At 50.6% G+C, this 23,076-nt stretch overlaps 1 protein-coding gene across 2 annotated transcripts in view; it reads right to left on the bottom strand.

The window, feature by feature from the left end:
* The window catches only part of LOC140391711 (ras-related protein Rab-38-like), a 115,142-nt gene extending 92,889 nt beyond the window's left edge, over positions 1-22,253 (bottom strand). For both annotated transcript variants that reach the window (XM_072476477.1, XM_072476475.1), the window contains exon 1: positions 21,961-22,253. In XM_072476477.1, coding sequence (XP_072332578.1) covers positions 21,961-22,252 — 292 coding nt within the window. In that variant the 5' untranslated portion in view covers position 22,253. The remainder of the gene's footprint in view (positions 1-21,960) is intronic.
* Positions 22,254-23,076: the final 823 nt, after the last annotated feature.

Raw genomic sequence — 23,076 nt, 5'->3', positions numbered from 1 at the left:
ACTCATGCAGGCAAGTGGAGAATAGTCCCTCACACTCCTGACCCGTGCCTTGTAGATGATGAAAAGGTTTCTGGGAAGTGATTCGCTACTGATTACCCAGCCCCCTGGCCTGTTATTTCTTGCCGCCGCCTGTGTCACTTGCAGTGTCATTCTAGTGGCCTTGTTTGAACTATTTTACCCATTGTGTATTTCCAAGAGCTTTTTGCTGGGTCTGTCTATGGCAGCCTTGTTTCAGTATCAAATACTTCACACTTTTTTTTATTCGTTCATGGGATAGGGGTGTTATTGTCCATCCCTGAGAGCATTTAAAAGTCAACCACATTGTTGTGGATCTGGAGCCACATGTAGGCCAGAACAGGTAAGGACAACAGATTTTCTTCCCTGAAGGACATTAGTGAACCAGATGGGTTTTGCAACAATCGGCAATGTTTCATGGTCATCTTTAGACTGTTGATTCCAGATATTTTTTTTAATGAATTCAAATTTCGTCATCTGCCATGGCATAATTCGAACCCAGGTTCCCAGAGCATGATTGTTTGTCTCGGAATTACTAGACCAGCGACAATACCACCATGCCGCTGCCTCCCCTAACTTTTAATGCTTTTCCTCAGAAAGTTCTGAGTTTCGATGGGTGCCTGGATTGTAGGAAATGTCTCTCTCTCCACACTCTCCTGAGGGTGATTTGTTGGGTTCTGACCTTCACCTTGTAATGTGGCCTTGCATTTTTAAGAAGTTTGCTCTGTCTCAGACATGACAAAATTTCAGGTCAATTAAAAGTTGAAAATTCATATTTTCTAAAATAAAGGGGCATAGGCTCATAACAATATGTGTATAAATTCCGACTGTGCGCAGTTGGATAATATTGCATGCAATACCAAAACTCATGATGTGACCATGATGTTTGCTATCGTCAGGAACTTAAGAAACCCAGTGATCTAAATGAAACAGGCAAATCACACCACATCATCAAATGTCACAACCCACACTTGAATCATGTACTCGCAAAGATGCAAACACTTGAGTAATGAGATCATGACGGTGTTGAGAAAGAAGCAAATGCACTGACCATATGTACCACTCACATCGAAACAACAAAAAATATGTTTTGTTTTCTGGTCTGTGTGCCTTTTATATTGTCAAAAAAAGTGCCAAAGTGAAAAATGCAAGTCTAACTTCTTGATGTCCCCTGCAGTGCATTCTTGTCATATTAAAGCTGAGGGAAATTGGATAATAATAACGAGCTTCGTTATAAGCCTTTGTAAATCACGCATCACACCAGAATCACTTGACGGGTAAGCTTCAACACCTTTATGCACTTTCATTCAACAATTTAATGAACAAACATTCAGGGGAATAGCTGAGAAGAGATTTAGCAAATTGAGTTTAGTGATTAAAATATTTAGTGTCCTTGAAGCACTCTTTAGATGATCTAGTAAATATCTTGAAGAGTCAGTTATCAGGTAGGAAACTTCTGACATGTTGAATTCAGTGTGTATGACTTAGAGGGAGGACGGCAAATTGCTCCAATATAGCGAATCAACTTTTCTTATTAGCACTGTCTTTGGGGTTTACGCACTAGCTTGTGCAGAAAAGCAGAGAAAATGTGAACAGATGGTTTACAGCACTGTGAAAAGCCTTGCACATTGCACATGAACGTTGACGTGTGGGGTTTATAAGGGTAAAACCACTGGAAGATAACCATCATCGGGGTGGGATGCTGAAGCATTGTGTTTTACATTCCAGATACATAACAAACCATGGGCAGGATTCTCCATCTAGTGACGGCGGAATCGCAAATCACGATCGGGCGGAGAATCGGGCGTCAACCGTTGGCGTCGGACGCCCAATGGAACGCCATACTCCGGCGCCTCGATGGCGGCGAGAACATGTTCCACGTCCCACATTGACATGAGCATGCAAATCATACGGTAGCATCCGTTAACATATCATTAACGGGTCTGACCCAGGTAGTCTCTGTCCTCCCACAATGCTCTGTCTCTGCCAGGCGAAATGACGCCGGCGTGGTTCACTTGTGGTATGTAAAAAGGGGGACCGGACGCCGTGGCTGCTGAGGGAGAGAGAAAGAGAAGGTAAGAAAAGTTTCCAACAGTACACTGGTGTGCTGCTGGCTGGGGGGAGGGGGAGGAGCCTGCCTGGGCACGGGGTAGTAGCGGGGAGCAATCAGAGTTGGGCAGTGGGCTTGAGGCATCCTGCCTGGTGCTGTGGTGTCCGGGCACGGACTGCCATTGTCAGAGCCTGCAAGGCAGCCATCTGGCTGCGCACTCCGCCGACTGCCCACTGTGTCCCAGAAATATGCAGAGCGCCACCACCATATTGGTGCCCCTGCACCTAGGCCCCAGGCCCCCCACCCCCCAGGAACCCCCAGACACCAGCCAACCCATCAAGGTGGGCATGGTCCAGCGCAGCCAGTGGCCCACAAGGTGCTGGCACCACTCACAATGTACACATCAGAGGCGCTGCCCCACTGCAGGGCGAGCAAGTGAAGAGCAGAGTCCACTCCAAACTGCAGACACAGGACCGTGGCATTTTCCACCCACCCTGGAACACTGCCCCCTTCAGGGCAGATGCCCCACCAGTGGCACGGTCAGCTAGCCCACCTCGCAGGATCTCCAGCCATCACCAAGCCTCGCCTGCATACTGTGTCTCTGCCCCCATCCCTCCTGCCCCCAGACAGGTAGGCACAGACCCGTGCGTCGCACACAGGACCCACGGCAAACCGCAGCTATGGTCCTAATAGGTGCTCACCCCCCTCACCTAGACCCATCCGTAAGGCCTGCCCGCACGCATGCTGCCAGTCATTGGCATGCTGGCCCCTCCTCTACCCCAAAACCAGGTGTCACCCTGCTGACGGGGTATCACACGCCCCATCAAGGAGGACACCCACAGTAGGGCACAGGACCGGGGCTGCAGAAAGTATCACTGGCATGGGTAGCACCATTCCAGTACCGGGCAGGTGATGGGGTTGGAGGCCCCCAACTAACTGCTGTCAAGGCTGGTCAAGTGCTTCTGGAAAGGGCGGTCCCATCGATGTTGCTGATGCAGACGCAGTGCCGGGAACTACATGAGAGAGTATCAGGAACCACCCAGCGCCTCCAGGTGCAGGTGGAGGAGTCCAACTGGCTACAGGAGTAGGATGTGGTGGCAGCCATGCATGCCACCCAGGCCAACACCGCACGGGTGGCATCCCAAGTGGGTGCCTTGGGAGTGAATGTATCAGCCATGGATCAGGATGCTGAAGGCCTGGGGCGCTCTGTGTGGATGATTCATGAGGCACAGGACATAGTGGCCATGTCACAGGCAGCCATGTACCAGGTCCACCTGGACATAGCAGCGGCGCTCCAAAACATGGCCCAATCACAACGGCCCATGGCTGCAGGCGAGAGCATTGGCCTGGCGCTGGCTGACCTGCGCCAGTCCTAGAGGGACCTGACATGGTTGCTGAGTGATGTGACATAGTCCCAGGGGGACTATACCGTGAGCATGGAGACCCTGGTTGAGACTAGAGTGGGCCTCCAGGACTGACAGTGCCAGCATGATGGAATGGCCATCACGCATGCAGGGATCACCCAGGCGGACAGTGGTATGTGACACCTAGACAGGATTCTCAGGATGTCAGATGTTGTGGAGCACAGAGCTCATCACGGAGCGGGTCATCATCATCCTCCACCCCATGGACCTGACCCGCTAATGCTGACAACCCAGGGCCCACACCCTGTGGTGCAGCTGGTGGAAATCTCAGAGAGGGGGTTGGGGGTGCTGGGGTGGGGTGGATGGGGTGCAGGGAGTAGGGGTGGGTGTCCGTGAGGGGAGGGTGGTTGTGGGGATGGGAAGGGATGATTGAGCTGCCTGTAGTTAGGCCCCCTAGTCGGTGAACAAGTCGAGGTGATCAAGTTGTCCCGTGTGTAGTGGCCCTGCCGCACACATCGTGCGGCCTCCTTCGCCTGCCAGGCTCCATATCCTAACCATCTTGGCCCTCCTCCACATCCTACTCGTTGGACGAGGCATGCCATTCCTCCACCTCCTTCTCCAGCATGTAGCCGCTTTGCAGTGCCATGTTGTGGAGGACGCAGCAAGCCACTACGATGTGGGAGACCCTGCCAGGGCTGTACTGGGGGACCCCATCAGAGGTCCAAGCAACTGAACCATGCCTTCAGAACGCCAATGCACCATTCAATGACACCCCTGGTCACTGCATGGGTGTCGGTGTAGCAGTTTTCCACGTCGGTCCGAGCCTTCCAGATAGGTGTCATCAGCACGCCCGCAGCGGATAACCCCTGTCATCCAGGAGCCAACCCCTTACCCAGGGATGCACCTTGAAGGAGTCGGACATCGTCAAGTGTGCCAGGGCAATGGCGTCATGCACACTGCAGGGATACTGGGTGCAGACATACATGAGGTGCAGCCGGTGGTCGCACACCAATTGCACATTGAGGGAGTGTAATCCCTTCCAATTAATGAAGGGCACTCCGTCATGCGCCGGTCCCCATAGGCTGACATGCGTCCTGAACATAGAACATACAGTGCAGAAGGAGGCCATTCAGCCCATCGAGTCTGCACCGACCCACTTAAGCCCTCACTTCCACCCTATTCCCGTAACCCAATAACCCCTCCTAACCTTTTTGGACACTAAGGGCAATTTAGCATGGCCAATCCACCTAACCTGCAAGTCTTTGGACTGTGGGAGGAAACCGGAGCACCCGGAGGAAACCCACGCACACACGGGGAGAACGTACAGACTCCGCACAGACAGTGACCCAGCGGTGAATTGAACCTGGGACCCTGGCGTTGTGAAGCCACAGTGCTAGCCACTTGTGCTACCATCCTGTTGATCATCCCCTGAACCTGGGGCATGCTGGTGAATCACGATGTCCGGGCAAACGGGTGGGCTCGGTCCATGCTGAAGATGGTATACTACGCTGCCGAGGCATATAGGGCATCCGTTACGGCGCGGATGCACCTGTGCACAGAGGTCTGGAGATCCCCGCTCAACAACTGGAAGCACCCCGTGGCATAAATGTTCAGGGCAACCATCACCTTGACAGCCACCGGAGCGGGTGCCCTCCCGCATACCCGCACGGTTCCAGGTCTGCCATAATCTGGAAGAGCACCGTCTCTCTGCTCAGCCGCAGTCAGCGGTGGCACACCCGGTCTGATAGGTCCTCGTACGACAGCTGCTGCCAGGAGGTCTGATGCGGCACCTCCTTCACCCCTCCTCCTCGGCCTGCTGGGTGGCCGGCTCTCCATCATCACCGGCTGGTTGGTTGCTCCTCTGAGACAGGCTCCAGTTCTGCAGGGTTCTCACAAGCAGCTCCTGCTAACGCAGCCTCAGTGCATTCACCAGGGCTTCAGCGGCCAGGCAGCTGCTAACCAAACCCGGCAGTACACCGAAAACCATTTTCAACCAGGGGTAAGAGACAGAGATGTAAGTCTGGTGAGTACTCCCGTGCCCAACCAGGTCCAATGGGCTGCACGGTGGTCCTGGTCTGCACAGCAGCCCCTGCCCCCGCATGACCCCCCTCCCCCTCCCTATCCTAGTCCCACCCCCAGGCCGATCCCCTGGCATTCTTCCCTCCGCACCGCGCCCCTGGTACCAGCAGTGCCTATCACCAGGGCCCACCATGTAACCCCACCAGCAGGGTGACACCTGGTCGCGGGGCAGGAACCGCGTGTCACTGATAACCGCCATGTCCGGCGGCATGTGTGCAAGAGGGGACTGTGGACCAGATCATGGACGGAGCTGGGTGAGAGGGGTGGGATCCCATTGGGACCGTGGCTGTAGTATGCCGTGGGCCCTCTGCGTGATGCACAGGCTATGCCTACCTGTGCAGGGGTGTGATAGATGGGAGCAGGGTCGCAGTGGGCAGGTGGGACTTGGTGACAGCTGGTGTTTCTGCAGGGTGGGCTGGCAGATGGTACCACTAGTGGGGCATCCACCCTGAGGGGGCAGTGTGCTAAGGGCCAGGGCTGATAGCAAAGGCCACGGTGCACATGTCCGCTGTTCGGGCTGTGTCTGCACCCCACCCCTACTTCCCCAGCAGTGAGGCAGTGCCTCAGAGGGTGCACTGAGTGCTGCCAACACCTGGTGTGCTATTGGCTAAGCTGGGCCACGCACATCACATTGATGGGTCGGTTGGGGTTCCTGGGGGGTGGCCTGGGGGGGTGCGGTGCAGGCCACGGCAATGGCTGCCCGTGCCCGGACACCCCGGTCCCGGGGGTCATCCCGAATCCAGGCCCGTCTCCTGGTCTCCCCCCCGCTACTCCCCCCGGCCCTGTCAGACAGAGCCCCCCAAGCCGAGGGCGCAACTGGCCACCTACCATTGCACCTTTGGAAACATGTCTTGCCTTCTCTCTCAACCCCAGAAGCCACGGCGCCCGATTCCCGTTTTCAAATGCCAGAGTGAACCGTGCTAGCGTCACCTCCCGCAGGCAGTCGGAGACTTGCGGGTCGGGCCTGTTAATGATATACTAACGGCTGTTACTGTACAATTTGCATGCCAGCGTGAGGCGTGGAACACATTCACGCTGCCAACGAGGCACTGGAGCATTTGGGGACCGGGGGCCGGCCTTGGTTTTTGGCTAATGCCCAATTCTCCACCAGATCGTGATTCTGACGTCGCTGGACGGAGAATCCTGCCCTTCATCTGTCAAAAATAGAATTCCGTCCCATGTACTTCATCTTCTATCAACAACTTTACTTATTTTGATTGGGGGTAAGTATTTCATAGTCTGTACACAAAAACACAAATGGGTAAATGAGGGGCAGCACGGTAGCATTGTTGATAGCACAATTGCTTCACAGCTCCAGGGTCCCAGGTTCGATTCCAGCTTGGGTCACTGTCTGTGCGGAGTCTGCACATCCTCCCCGTGTGTGCGTGGGTTTCCTCCGGGTGCTCCGGTTTCCTCCCACAGTCCAAAGATGTGCAGGTTAGGTGGATTGGCCATGATAAATTGCCCTTAGTAACCACAATTGCCCTTAATGTTGGGTGGGGTCACTGGGTTATGGGGATAGGGTGGAGGTGTTGACCTTGGGTAGGGTGCTCTTTCCAAGAGCCGGTGCAGACTCGATGGGCCGAATGGCCTCCTTCAGCACTGTAAATTCTATGATAATCTATGATAATCAATATACGATAAACTCATTCGTTTATCGGTGCCTCATTTACTTTTCCTCACAGTATGTAGACAACTAGGTGATCTAGAATGACGACATCACTTAGACTAGTATCAAGCAGTGCACATTCCAGCATTTCACATCCGTGACTACCCCTGCCACTGACGATTTGCCTGTCAGCAATCTATCTCAAAGTCTAATGGACAAATTTCAACAAAGTGCAACAGATAGGAGTATGGCCCAAGAAAGAACTGGATATTTTTTGGCAAAGGTGTGGATCCAGGTTCTGGAATATATTTTAAGGATTCATCCATTAAGATTGGCAGAATTTACTTTTCTTTAGAATGCTGTAGGTTGTTTTATTTTTAATGTTGTTGATTGCATTAGAATGTTGTGGATTATCTCAGCTGCTGTGGTGAAATTTGTCACAGCTGTCACAATGAGAGCAGAGTTTTCAGAGCTGGTTGTTGGTTATAAATTGGCCTCAAGCCTCCTCAGTGAGATGGAAGCTCTTAATAAACCAATTCCTTTCTTCAGCTTTGTAGTTACAGAGCATCAACCAAGCCTGGAAACCGCAAGATTAGTAATTGTAATAAATGTTGAGTTGACTCACTGTAGCTGAGGTACATAGAACATAGAACATACAGTGCAGTAGGAGGCCATTCGGCCCATCGAGTCTGCATCGACCCACTTAAGCCCTCACTTCCACCCTATCCCCATAACCCAATAACCCCTCCTAACCTTTTTGGTCACTAAGGGCAATTTATCATGGCCAATCCACCTAACCTGCACGTCTTTGGACTGTGGGAGAAAATCGGAGCACCCGGAGGAAACCCACACAGACAGGGGGAGAACGTGCAGACTCCGCACAGACAGTGACCCAGCAGGGAATCAAACCTGGGACCCTGGCACTGTGAAGCCACAGTGCTATCCATTTGTTCTATATGTGCTCGACTGAATGCCTAATTGTTTACTAATGATTTGATTTGATTTATTGTCACATGTACCGAATACGTGAAAAGTATTTTTCTGTGGCCGAGGGAACGTACACAGTCCGTACATAGTAGACAAAAAAATAATCAACAGAGAACATTGACAAATGGTACATCGACAAACAATGATTAGTTACAGTGCGGAACAAGGGGCCAAACAAAGCAAATACATGAGCAAGAGCAGCATAGGGCGTCGTGAACAGTGTTCTTACAGGGAACAGATCAGTCCGAGGGGGAGTCGTTGAGGAGTCTAGCAGATGTGGGGAAGAAGCTGTTCCTATGTCTGGATGTGTGGATCTTCAGACTTTTGTACCTTCTGCCTGATGGAAGGGTCTGGAAGAAGGCAATGCTTGGGTGGGAGGGTTTTCTGATAATGCTGTCTGCCTTCCTGAGGCAGCAGGAGGTGTATACAGAATCAATGTGGGGGTGGCAGGTTTGTGTGATGCGTTGGGCTGAGTTCACCACACTCTGCAGTTTCTTGCGATCTTGGACCAAGCAGTTGCCATACCAGGCTGTGATGCAGCCGGATAGGATGCTCTCTATCGCACATCTGTAGAAGTTTGCAGACATGCCAAATTTCTTTAGCTTCCGTAGGAAGTAGAGATGTTGTTGGGCTTTCTTGACTGTTGCATCAACGTTGAGTGGACCAGGACAGACTGTTGGTGATGGTGACCCCCAGGAACTTAAAGCTATCGACTACCTTCTTCGGAGCCATTGATGCAGACGGGAGTGTGTGTCGTGCTCTGCTTCCGGAAGTCAATGATCAGTTCCTTGGTCTTTCCGACATTTAGAGAGAGGTTGCTTTTGGTACACCATGCAACCAAGTGATTTATCTCCCTCCTGTAGTCTGATTCGTCGTTGAGATACGGCCCACCACAGTTGTATCATCCGCAAACTTATAGAGCGAGTTGGAGTTAAATCTTGTCACACAATCATGTGTGTATAGGGGTACAGTAGAGGACTGAGCACACATCCTTGCGGGGCCCCGGTGTTGAGGACTATTGTGGAGGAGGTGCTGTTACCTATCCTGACAGATTGCGGTCTGTGGTGAGGAAGTCAAAGATCCAGCTGCACAGGGAGAGGTCAAGTCCAAAATTGCAGAGTTTGGTTATTAGTCTTGCTGGGATAATGGTATTGAAGGCGGAGCTGTAGTCTATGAACAACAGCCTTACATAGGTGTCCTTGTTGTCGAGGTGTTCGAGTGTTGATTGTAGAACCACGGAGATAGCATCTGCTGTGGACCGGTTGCGGTGATGGGCAAACTGCAGTGGATCGAGACCGTCTGGGAGGCTGGCAGTGATCCGTCTCATGACTAGCTGCTCAAAGCATTTCATAATAACAGATGTCAGGGCCACCAGTCAGTAGTCGTTGAGGTAGACAACCTTGTTCTTCTTTGGTATTGGTATTATAGTGGTCTTCTTGACGGAGGTGGGACCTCAGAGCAGAGGAGTGAGGTGGTGAAGATATCTGCGAATACATTCGCCAGCTGGTCTGTGCAGGCTCTGAGTGCTCGCCCAGGGATTCCGTCGGGCCCATCGCTTTCCGTGGATTTACATTCAAGAAGGCAGCTTTTACCTCTGAGGCTGTAATAGTGGGTATGGATGTGTCCAGGGCTGTTGGGGTGGGTGGCACTGATTATTGGCTGACTGTTTAAAGCGGGCATAGAACTTGTTCAGATCATCGGGGAGGGAAGCTCCAGCCCCATTTATTCCGCCTGGCCTTGCCTTATAGCCTGTGATCTTGTGTAGGTCCTGCCATAGTCGTCGTGGGTTAGTGTCGTTGGCCTGGGACTCTAATTTGATGCGGTATTGTCTTTTTGCATCCCCGATGGCTTTCCGTACGTCATACCTGGATTTCTTATATAGGTCAAGGTCGTCAAGACTTGAATGCCTCCGTCCGGACCTTCAGCAGGGAGTGAACCTTTTGGTTGAGCCAGGATTTCCGATTGGGGAATACCCATAATGTCTTCTGTAATGTGGAAGAATGGCTAAAGGATGAAGCACAGATGAAGGTATCAGAAAAGCTGGGTATGGAAGATAAAGCAGTCCTGGGGAGAGGTCCAGTGTGCTGGAATACTTTTGTGAATGAGATACTCACCTTAACGTGTATGTAGTCCGATTGATGGAGTTACCAAAGTGTGGATTGTGCTGAGATAGCACATAACCCCATGCCCACACAGGACAAGAGCTAGAAGGATGGTGTCTGCGATTGACCAAGGAACAATGGCAATTGCAACTGCAGTATGATGTGTTGGGTACTCTGCTACATAGACGAACCAACACAGTTGCGCATGGTACAACTCAGTTTTATTGCTAACATTTATTTACAGTGGTAAACTGGTTACTGAGGTTTGATCATAACCCTAGAATCTGTGGACCTATTCCTAATACTATCTTGTAGTGGCACTCAGCACACGGTGGATGTCTGAGTGGCTTGCTATGAGCTCCGTGCCCTGAGCTGTCTCCTGCTGGAATGCTCAGGAAGTGTCGTGTTCCCTGTTTTGTACTGTGTATGCTCTTGCCTGTGATTGGCTGTGGTGTTGTGTGTGTGTTGATTGGTCCGTTGATCTGTCCATCAGTATGTATGTCCATGATGTTTACCTGAATATCATGACATCCCACTTTTTGTACAAGAACATGTGCCTATGTGGTTATAAATAGAGATGTGTACTGAGTGCAGCTGAATGTGTGTGTATGCAATATCTACAGCATGTACATGGGGCTAAACTGTATACAAGGGGCGATGTCGGGTGTGACATAACAACGAGGTTGTACCATAAACAAAGAAATGGGAAATATTGAACGACAAAAACGAACTCCTGTAATGACAAGGAAGAACAGAAACATATTAACACAGTGGTATTATGAGTTCAATGTATAAACAGGCTCATAAGTCCAGTCTAGTAGGTGGGCGACGAATTCGGGTTGACCGCCTCAAGGGTGGGTCTGGATCCACCGGCTGAGGAATGGGCCTGGCCACGGGCGACGACGGAAGGGGCATGGTGGCTGGAAGCTCCACGAAGTCGATATCAGGAACAACAGGAGGGCGCGCTGTCGGTGTAAGTTCCCGTAGCGAGCGTGGAAGTAGGCGAAGAGCCCGGCGATTGCGCCTACGAATGGAGCCATCAGGCATGCAAACCAGGAATGAGTGGGGAGCCACGCGTTGGAGAACTTCGGCAGGTGCTGACCAGCCACCTTCTGGTAGGTGGATGCGGACGTCGTCTCCAGGCGCCAGGGCGGGAAGATCAGTTGCCCGTGTGTCATATGCCATCTTCTGGCGAAAGCGCTGCTGTTGCATTCTGTGTAGTACAGGAGCATGGTTGGTTGTGGGTACCAGAATGGATGGCACAGTGGTCCTGAGGGCGCGACCAATCAACAGGTGGGCTGGTGAGAGGCCAGTGGCTAGTGGGGCCGAGCGATAGGCCAGCAGGGCTAGGCAGAAATCAGATCCGGCAGCAGCAGCCTTGCAGAGGAGCCGCTTGACGATGTGAACGCCCTTCACCGCCTTTCCATTGGACTGGGGATGCAGAGGGCTGGACGTCACGTGTGTGAAGCCATACGAAACAGCACAGGATGACCATTCCTGGCTGGCAAAACAGGGCCCATTGTCCGACATGACAGCCATCGGAATGCCGTGGCGAGCGAAAGTGTCTTTGCAGGCCCTTATGACAGCGGACGAAGTTAAATCGTGCAGGCGTATGACCTCTGGATAGTTGGAAAAGTAATCAATGGCGATTACATAGTCCTTGCCAAGCGCGTGAAAAAGGTCCACACCCACCTTCGCCCAGGGGGACGTCACCAGCTCATGGGGCTGAAGCGTCTCAGGAGGTTGCGCCGGTTGAAACCTTTGGCAGGTGGGGCAGTTGAGCACCATGTTGGCAATGTCATCACTGATGCCCGGCCAGTATACCGCCTCTCGGGCCCTCCGTCTGCACTTCTCGACCCCCAGATGGTCTTCGTGTAGTTGGTCGAGGACCAGCTTGTGCATGCTGTGCAGAATCACAATCCGGTCCAGCTTTAGAAGGACACCATCAATGACGGCCAAGTCGTCTCGGACATTGTAGAACTGCGGGCACCGTCCTTTGAGCCACCCAACCGTCATGTGGCATATCACCCGTTGTAGAAGGGGGTCAGCCGCAGTCTCCCGGCGAATACGGGCCAGACGAGTCGTCAGCTGGCAGATTTGCCGATGTGAAGGCCACCTGCGCTTCGACCTGACAGACGAACCCCTCCGAATCGGGCGGTGTGCTCACTGCTCTGGATAGGGCATCCTCAATGATAAGGTCCTTTCCCGGGGTGTAGACCAGTTGGAAGTCATACCTCCTGAGTTTAAGTAGGATGCGCCGGAGGCGAGGGGCCATCTCGTTCAGGTCCTTATTTATGATGCTGACTAGGGGGCGATGGGCAGTCTCAACAGTAAACTGGGGGAGACCATACACGTAGTCATGGAACTCGTCTATTCCGGTCATCAAACCCAGGCACTCCTTTTCGATCTGCACGTAGCGCAGTTCTGTGGGGGTCATGGCCCGCGAGGCACAGGCGACCGGGGCCCATGACGCAGTGTCATCCCGCTGCAGGAGCACCGCCCCAATACCGGACTGGCTGTCTTCAATCGAAATTTTAGTGTCACGAGATGTGTCGAAAAACGCCAATACCAGGGCTGTGGTGAGCTTAATTTTGAGCTCCTCACATTCCTTCTGGTGTGTGGGCAGCCACTGGAACTCCGTGGACTTCTTGACGAGGTGGCGCAGAGCCGTCGTGTGGGAGGCAAGGTTGGGAATGAACTTCCCCAGGAAGTTGACCATGCCTAGGAAGCGTAGCACTGCTTTCTTGTCTGCCGGCTGCGGCATGGCTGTGATGGCGCTCACCATATCTGCATCCGGACGGACCCCTGACCGGGAAATGTGGTCCCCCAGGAACTTCAGCTCGGTTTGGCCGAAAGAACACTTGGCTCGGTTGAGGCGCAGGCCATTTTCCCGCATCCGCGCAAAGACGCGCTGGAGACGATTGATGTGCTCCTGTGGTGTGGTGGACCAGATGATGACGTCGTCCACGTAGACGCGCACCCCTTCGATGCCCTCCATCATCTGCTCCATGATCCTGTGAAAGACCTTGGATGCCGAGATGATGCCAAATGGCATTCTGTTATAGCAGAACCTGCCGAAAGGGGTGTTGAAGGTGCACAGCTTTCGGCTGGATTGATCCAGTTGGATCTGCCAAAAACACTTCGAGGCATCCAGTTTTGTAAAGATTTTAGCCCGGGCCATTTCGCTCGTGATCTCTTCCCGTTTGGGTATGGGGTAGTGTTCCCTCATCATGTTGTTGTTGAGGTCTTTTGGATCAATGCAGATCCGGAGCTCGCCAGAGGACTTCTTAACACACACCATGGAGCTGAGCCATGGCGTGGGCTCCGTAACCCAGGATAGCACCCCTTGGTCCTGGAGATCCTGCAGCTGCTGCTTGGGGCGGTCTTTGAGTGGCGCTGGGACCCTGCGAGGTGCATGAATGACCGGGGTGGCGTCCGGTTTAAGACAAATTCTGTAGGTGTAGGGCAGTGTTCCCATGCCCTCGAATGCCTCCTGGTTGTGGGCGAGGCGTGATTGGAGCTGCGCCCTGAATTCTGCATCCGGGAAGTCAGATGTGCCTTCTGTAGACAGAGCGTGGACTCGTTACACGAGGTGGAGAACCTTGCATGCCTGTGCGCCTAGCAGGGAGTCCTTTGATGACCCGACTATCCCGAATGAGAGTGTGGCCGTGTGTGTGTTGTGTGTCACCTGGAGCTGGCAGGATCCCATAGCCGGGATAACGTTCCCATTGTAGTCGACCATCTTGCAACGGGACGGCCAAATTGGTGATCTGACCTTCATGGTGTAGAAGGCTGACCATGCTATGAGGTTGGCGGAGGCGCCAGTGTCCAGACGGAATGTGATCGGTGATCGGTTGACCGTTAGGGTGGCACACCATTCATCACCCGGATTGACAGTGTTCACTTGCAACGGCTGGTGGGTCCTGGCTGGAGACATCCGATTCCCATCAATGACCGCAACGCGGAAGGCGTCCCGGTCGTCTGTATCACTGGTCTGGATATAGACTGGGCACGACTCGTAGTAAGGAGGCTGAATGGTCCGCACGTCCCTGCGAGCTTGTCGGAATTGGGGAACATTGGCAGGTTGAGCTGCTCGACAGCAGGCAGCATAGTGGCCCATCTTGCCACAGCGGAGGCATTGTCGGTTTCTTGCGGGACATTGCCGCTTTAAATGTGCGGCTCTGCAGTTGCCGCACGTCGTGACGTCATGGCGTTCGTTGCGCCACCGCACATGCGCGGTTCGGTCTTGCGTCGAGCGCGCCTGCGCATCATGTCCCTCTGTGTCGACGTCGTTTTTGGCGCGCACAAACGCGGGTGGCCTCGAAATGCGCGCGAAATGGCCACCCTCGTCCAGGCCGCGGGCCGGGAGGAACTCGATCACCTGGACCCGTTCGGCCTCGTAGGACGCCTGCCTCGCCGATCCGGCCGCATAGGACCCCTGCCGCGCCGATTCGGCTGCCTGAAATTGGGAGTAGCAGCTAGTCGTGTTTTCATGCAGGACACAGGCTTCGATTGCGGAGGCTAGGGTGAGGCCTTTAATTTTTAAGAGCTGCTTGCGTGGGGTGCCCGAGGTGACCCCAAAAACAATCTGGTCCCGAATCATGGAATCGGAGGTGGTGTCGTAACCGCAGGACTGCGCGAGGATACGGAGGTGTGTAAGGAAGAATTGAAAGGGCTCATCCTTACCCTGCAGACGCTGCTGGAAGAGATACCTCTCGAAACTCTCGTTGACCTCGACGTTGAAGTGTTGGTCGAGTTTGAGAAGGACCGTCTTGTACTTGGTCTTGTCCTCACCTTCCGCGAACACCAGGGAGTTGTAGACATGGATGGCGTGTTGAGCTGCTGTGGAGAGGAGGATGGCGATCTTTCTAGTGTCCGAAGCGCTCTCCTTTACCTTGGCTTCCAGGAAGAGCTGGAAGCGCTGTTTGAACAGCTTCCAATTGACGCCGAGGTTTCCAGCGACTTGTAGCGTCTGCGGTGTGCTGACGGTGTCCATGGCGCAGGATGGCAGATTCCGGAGGATTCGTAGGTAGGTCCCACAGTTACTCCTGGTACTATGATGTGTTGGGTACTCTGCTACACAGACGAACCAACACGGTTGCGAATAGTACAACTCAGTTTTATTGCTAACATTTATTTACAGTGGTAAACTGGTTACTGAGGTTCAATCATAACCCTAGAATCTGTGGACCTATTTCTAATACTATCTTGTAGTGGCACTCAGCACATGGTGGATGTCTGAGTGGCTTGCTATGAGCTCTGTGCCCTGAGCTGTCTCCTGCTGGAATGCTCAGGAAGTGTCGTGTTCCCTGTTTTGTACTGTGTATGCTCTTGCCTGTGATTGGCTGTGGTGTTGTGTGTGTGTTGATTGGTCCGTTGATCTGTCCATCAGTATGTATGTGCTATGATGTTTACCTGACTATCATGACACAGTATCCCTCTCAGTAATGCAGTACATTGATTCAGTTAGAATATACTCCACATATGGATCTATATTTTAGCCTTTTTCCCTGCTGTATGATTCTATGGCCAGGATTTTTAGGATTGCACGGTTACCCTTCCCTTCATCTGAGGAGACGGCAGAGAACACGTCGCTGCCCATACTGCCTGGATGGCAGCCATTCAATGCTCAACAAATGCTGATTGGCTGTAGGCGAGGTTTCCATTCCTCACTCAGGAGGAAGGTCCGCCTCAGAGAGTTGCCTTAAGTGATCAAGAATTGGCACTTAAAGGCCTCGACTGGGGCAAGGAACGGCAGGTCGGCCTACGCCTCGCCTATCTCAGCATTAAACTGCAGAGAGTTCGGAGCAGGCAGGAGCCCAGTGGGAAGCCAATCGGAGAGATATTTGGGCCACTTCCACCACATACCTGCCAGTGGAAAGTGTAACATTCTGCCCTCGGATTCTATCGCCCATGAATGCTGCAGTGCATGTTTTGAGAACAAGGTTTGAGAGGCATTAATTCCCAAATGAAATTCAGTCAGGTAAAAATAACATGATTAGCGAGAAGCAATTCAATGTCCTTGTGGAAGTATACTATCCAAATTGCAACATATTATTTAACAATAAAATCGTAAAGCATCAACATCATCAGGTAAGATGGGAGTGGAGAAAAAGATTGGAAAAGGTAATTTGCATTCTCTCATTCTAATAGCACAGATCTGGAACTAAGTAGCTGAAGCAAATGGAAAAGCCTACATAAGAACTGTGAAATAGTCAGAACTAATTTGCAAGTGAAGAGCAATTTCTCCTGAATTTCACTGACCGGTTCTGGAGGAAGGACATGGATCGGCAGGACGGGCAGGCTGAAGCCTGAACAGGCCAAGGCCCATTTTTGCTGCAGAGTTTCAATAGATGTTTGTTGCCATAACTCTAAGGGCTATCATGATAGCATTATTACAACTTGACCACTTCCACAACCTGTCATTATCACAGTACTGATAACCTTGGCAGGGGAGGAGTGAGGAAGTGTGGGGAGCTGTAGATTTACAGTTTGATTAACAGCTCCAAGAGGCTATTGAAATGAAATGAAATGCATTAGCTGTTTTTGATGTGTGATTACAAATGCAAATGTTTATTTTCACAATTGGATTAAGTACTTGAAGAGACTTTAATGTACTGAATGGGCATTTGGGAATGAGATTAGTGGGGTTTTTTTTTGCAAAATTAAGTCTGTAGGAGACATTTTGAACATTATTTTATCTCAGTATGGCTCCTGAGATCTGCCCACAGTGGATAATGGATGAGTTGGAAAAAGCCTATAAGGGCAGAGGGCGGTGGGAAGGGTGGTCATGAGTTGGCACTTAGTTGGCATATAGGTTACAAAAGGCAATGTCGATGAATCTTGGGTCGTGAATTGGCACTAAGTTGACATGGGGCTACAAAAGGCAATGTGGATGAATATTTAGTCACACATTGGCAGTGAGTTAGCATAAGGGTTATAAGTCACGGGGATGAGTGAGAGGCATGGGTTGGCATGAATGTTATAAGGGACCATAATGGGTGGGTAGAGACATGGGTTGGCATTGATGGGCCTGGGGAGTGAGAGAGGGCTCAAGGGGTGAGGGCCAGAGGGCTTAATGTTTAACACAATTGGGATGAAGTCCCAGAGAACTGAGCGGGGCCTTTGAACAGGCCTGCCTTGGCACTCTACAGCCCCTGTGGCCACCTGCAACTTGCTTCTGGGCAGAGCATGGCTGACTCTATCACACACCCACGCCCCGGGGTAAAAGATCTCACCATTTAGGGCACTTTTTCCAAAGGTGGTTGTGCCCCATCTCGGAGATGAAAATCCAGTCCAAAATTTCAGAGGCTTTCATCCGGACATTAGCCTTGCTTCTTCTCTCTACAGATGCTGTCAAATCTGCTGGATGTTTCCAGGATTTTCTGTTTTTCTTTAATATTTCCTGCAGCTGCAAGATTTTGCTCATCAATTCCCGATGGGCCGAATGGTCTCCTTCTGCACTGTAGGGATTCTTTGATTCTATAGTAAATGCTCTTGCCCTGTCAAGTCACTGAGGCGATTGTTGATGTTGATGCACACCTTAGCACAGGTTCCTTGGTTAGTGTGGAGGATATAATGAGGCCATTCAATCATTTGTCAGTTGCCTGTTTAACCTTGAATGTTGGTGAGTCTGAATGTATGTTAAATACATCAGAAGCGTTTAAATATATTAAGATCATGACGGTTGTGCCAAAAAATTTAAACTGAATAAAAATCTTGCTTTCATCCTAATAAAAATGGTTCTACCTGTCCAGTCATACAGATGGGCTGCTCAAAACGTCAATGCGTACGTATGAATATGCTGGCGCGGCATCGCAAACTCAAAAACTGATGTTGTAAAGTCAAAATAGGGTATCAATTTATAAATGTTGTAAGTTCCGTTTGTCAAAACTTGAATGTCAGAAAGACGAGGATTGCCTGTACTCCAACTGGATGTCAATCCAGTAATTCAAAATCAGTCTCTACTCATTGGGGCTATTTATATTTGGGCTAAAAATAGGCTTTCTGAATAAGAGGTGAGAACACTATCACTGAACCACTTGCCACTCTGGTGGGATCTGAGTACGCCACTGGATACCAATGAATTTTTAGTGACCATATTCCAGTCTTCACTTATTGGGCTGTCTGACTTGGGGCTCAAAACCTTCAGAGCTGGGGTTGTGACCAGTAAATTGAATGTTAATTTCATACTTCCACTACATGAGATTAATAATGTGGTAGATTGTCATTGGCTAGCTTTCGCGTTCTTGTGCTCTACATGTTTTTGGCAGGGAGGCACCTAAAATATGAGGTGTGTCCAGCTCATCACCTCCTTGCCCACCACCCAGCTGTCCCCAAAATGTCAGGTGGATGGGGACCAAAATATCATCATGGGCATGATCTAACAGAAATGTTTCTAAGTGTGGTAGCCACCAGGAAATGTTGGGTGTTTCCCGTAAACCGACACGGCAAGGCCGCCAGCAGTATCTAACGTTAATTAGGGTGCTTAGTGATGCCCCACAGGCTTTACGCCGCAAATGACTGTCCCACCAGCTGGTTTGCCAGGACCATGCCTGGCAGATCCTGACGAGGGAGAACAGCGCTCAAACCGATCCTGCAGAGCAAACCCCAGAGACACGTAGCCATGCCACTGCGCAGACCTGCTCCCCGATTCGGGGATGCCAACCTGGCCAGACTGATGGACGTGGTTGAGTCCAAATGGATACCCTGTTCCCCCAAGGGGCTCGGAGGGTCAGCCACAGGGCAGCCAGAGCCGCCAGGGAGGTAGTGGTAGCAATCGTCAGCACAGGGAGTGTGACAACGAGGACCTCCGCCCAGTACCGCACGAAACAGAACAACCTTCACCAGGCCACATGGGTGAGTTGGCATTAGCCCCCTGGCACCGATCCCAACTGCTATCACCAGAGGCCCCCTGAAGACACTGCACCAAGCACAGCTCCCTGGCATCCACCAGCACAGCCCACCCATGCCCAGCAGTGGTGCATAGCACCTGTCATCCACCATGGTGAATGGGTGGCATGGTAGCACAGTGGTTAGCACGGTTTGGGTCACTGTCTGTGCGGAGTCTGCACATTCTCCCGTTTCTGCATGGGTTTCCTCTGCGTGCTCTGGTTCCCTCCCACAAATCCCGAAAGACATGCTTGGTTGGTGAATTGGACATTCTGAATTCTCCCTCCGTGTACCCGAACAGGCGCCGGAATGTGGCGCCTCGGGGTTTTTCCCAGTAACTTCATTGCAGTGTTAATATGAGCCTACTTGTGACAATAAAGATTATTATTAGAAATTTGAATTCAATCATGTGACTCCAGACCCACAGCAACGTGGTTGACTCTTAACTGCCCCCTCAAGGGCAATTAAGGATGGGCAATTAATGCTGGCACAGCCTGCAACGCCCACGTCCCATGAACACATTTTTTAAAAGGTCTTAGGTAAGAGGGAGGTGAATGGGGGCCGGGTGGGGGGGACATGAGATGGTGAGAGTAGTGGATTGTTTTTGCTGTGGAACTCAAGATCTTCTGATCCTCCAGTCTGTGAATTAAGAGGAGTTAAAATGAAATAACGTATCTTAATGTTTGTCGGCTCCAAAGTACCTTGAAAGACTATTGGCGAAACTGCAGATGAAACTGAAACAACTGAGTAGAGGCGCTGCTTTAGCACAGTGGACTAAACAGCTGGCCTGTAATGCAGAACAAGGCCAGCAGCGCGGGTTCAATTCCCGGACCGGCCTTCCCGAACAGGCGCCGGAATGTGGCGACTAGGGGCTTTGCACGGTAACTTCATTGAAGGTTATGGCTTATGAGTGACAATAAGTGATTATTATTATTATGCCCGGTCCCTGCTTCACTTAGTTTCGGAGCAAATTCAAACAGGAGGCCTGAATTGGTTTTAGCACCCCCCCCCCCCCCCCCCCCCCGTCATTATTATGGAAGGAGCCTAATGTTTGATTACAACATCTCAAATTCAGTTTCAAATTCCTAGGGGTGCACATCTCCAAAAATCTGTCCTGGTCCACCCACGTCAACGCTACCACAAGAAAGCACAACAAGCGCCTATACTTCCTCAGGAAACTAAGGAAATTTGGCATGTCCACATTAACCCTTATCAACTTTTACAGATGCACCATCGAAAGCATCCTATCGGGCTGCATCACAGCCTGGTACGGCAACTGCTCGACCCAGGACCGCAAGAAACTTCAGAGAGTCGTGAACACCGCCCAGTCCATCACACACATCTGCCTCCCATCCATTGACTCCATCTACACCTCCCGCTGCCTGGGGAAAGCGGGCAGTATAATCAAAGATCCCTCCCACCCGGCTTACTCATTCTTCCAACTTCTTCCATCGGGCAGGAGATACAGAAGTCTGAGAACACACATGTACAGACTCAAAAACAACTTCTTCCCCACTGTCACCAGACTCCTAAATGACCCTCTTATGAACTGACCTCATTAACACTACACTCTGTATGCTTCATCCGATGCCAGTGCTTATGTAGTTACATTGTATATGTTGTGTTGCCCTATTATGTATTTTCTTTTATTCCCTTTTCTTCTCATGTACTTAATGATCTGTTGAGCTGCTCGCAGAAAAATACTTTTCACTGTACCTTGGTACACGTGACAATAAACAATCCAATCCAATCTCAGAAATATTTGTGAAACACATGAGCAGATATGTTGCACGCTGCCTCCAAAATGATCTTTTCCTCAAGCACGATACCTGAGAGGCTGGCAAAACCAAGTCTCTCCTGGCGATATGGTTAAAGCTCTACTGCTTCTTAGGAAGGAAAGCATTCAAACAATTCACCAACCTAACACAGTCAGATGAAACCACCCGCAACTTTAAACCACGCCCTCAGAAATGACATTTTCCTGGATGTTTACAGCAAAGGAGTCACATTGCTCCAAATTAATTTATCTGTAATTAGATCCCTACATAAGTCAAACAAAGTAACTTGGAAAGTCGGACTCCAGATTTGGATCATATGACGCAACAACACATGACTGTGCACATCATTCCTTGCCGGCAGGCTAACTGCAGACTGCAGCTTTAGACAACCAACAAACTCTGAACATGATAGTGTCGAGTGAGCCTTCTTCACACAATAGAACATGGGACTGAACAGGCCTCGTAAACGTCATTTCATCATGTCGGGGAAACTCAAATATCTTTCACACACTACAAAAAAAAGTATAGATCGTCAAATGTAAATGACCACTTCACTTAGACGACCTCCTCCAAGCTCAGGGATGCACAATACTTGCCAATAATTTCAGTGGGGTGTTCAAAATATCTGATCATGCTTTACCGTCCTTATTTAAAATCCACAATTAAATTATTGAGTGTGTGCATCTATTATTGTCCACAATACATCCTGCAGATCTGGGGGAGGCAGGCTTATCTAATTTTTCTTCTCCCTGGAAATATGACTGCAACTGGCCATCTCTCCAACGTTTGAGGTTTATTGACTTTTAAGCAAATGTAATTACTGTTAGTTTAGCAAGTCACAACACACAGGCGAGATTGCTGCTGTAAATGGATAAACGTCGGTCAAGCGACAGCACTAATATAGAACTAGTCGATGCTAACTTTATCTGCACATCTTCCAATTCAGAATAGATGTTTGTCCAGCTGCAGAAGTATTGTGCAGGCATGTACAGTGCAATGCGCTGCTCCTCAACACACTGTTGCTCTCTTCTACTTTCTTTACTCTAAACAGCAGCGGGTTTGGGGGAGACGAACACAATCTTACCCGCTATATCCCATAACTGCAGTCGAACCACAGTCTCCGAGTCCCAGTTGAGAACTTTAAGAGCGAAATCCACGCCAATCGTAGCTCGGTAATGCTGGGAAAAGTTTTGGTGCACGTAACGTTTGATAATACTGGTCTTTCCCACCCCCAGGTCGCCGATGACTAAGATTTTATAGAGATGCTCGATCTGGCTTTTCTGCATTTTCGAAGTTGTTGGCTCATAGCCCGTCCTGCACTGTCCTTTCGGGATGACTGCAGCAGCCGTGTCTGAGCAGTAACGCCCCTCGCCCATACTCAGCAGAGCGAGGATCTGCCAAAGTTGTGTGAATGCGCGCAGTCCCACTGCCAGCTCTCTGACCGTGGACAGCCCCGGCCGGCCGCATCACCACTCCGTTCACTAAGTGAGAAAAGTACAGATGCCTGCTGCTACCGGCCCATTTCATTGCTCTGAGCCCTTCCTTCCTACATTTCCACACTTCCAAGTTTTTTTTTCCCCAGTCAGAAAATCTCACCATGATCTAACGGTGAGGGGCTCAAAACATGTGACTTAATAAATCTGTCTTTAAATTGACACGAGCAAGCAAACAGAATCAAATATTGGAAATTGGCTAAGGTGATAATGTACTTAAGAAATAAAGGTAGAGGAACATAAGAAATTCTGAGGCTGGGAAGGATTCCGCAGTCCATCTGGCAGGTCTCAGAATTCCTTGTGCATTTACTGCTCACTCCTTCAAACACATGACCAAATCTCCCTTAAATATTCCCCATACTTTCTGCCCCCACTGCCTGTCTACCCAGTCTGTTCCACTCTGCCTAGATACAATAATTTATCGCCCAGAAACTTTGGACCAAACTAGTGCATATCTGTGTGTGGACTGCACATGAATCTCTTCCCACCTTGCTGCATCTAATCACAGCATATGGAACCCTGAGATTCCAGCATCCACAGTAATTTGCTTTTATTCTTCTATTCCTTACTCCCACGACTGTCTTTCTTGCTTGCCCTTTACTGCCTGTTGATTATAAGTTACACATTCTAACTACTTGCCAGGTAGTAACAATTCTACTGAATTTCCTACTGGATTTATTCCCCAATTTATGTAGGAATTAGAATTC

This window comes from Scyliorhinus torazame, chromosome 15 (assembly GCF_047496885.1).
Source record: "Scyliorhinus torazame isolate Kashiwa2021f chromosome 15, sScyTor2.1, whole genome shotgun sequence".
NCBI lineage: Eukaryota > Metazoa > Chordata > Chondrichthyes > Carcharhiniformes > Scyliorhinidae > Scyliorhinus > Scyliorhinus torazame.
This window is presented reverse-complemented; position numbering and strand designations above follow the sequence as displayed.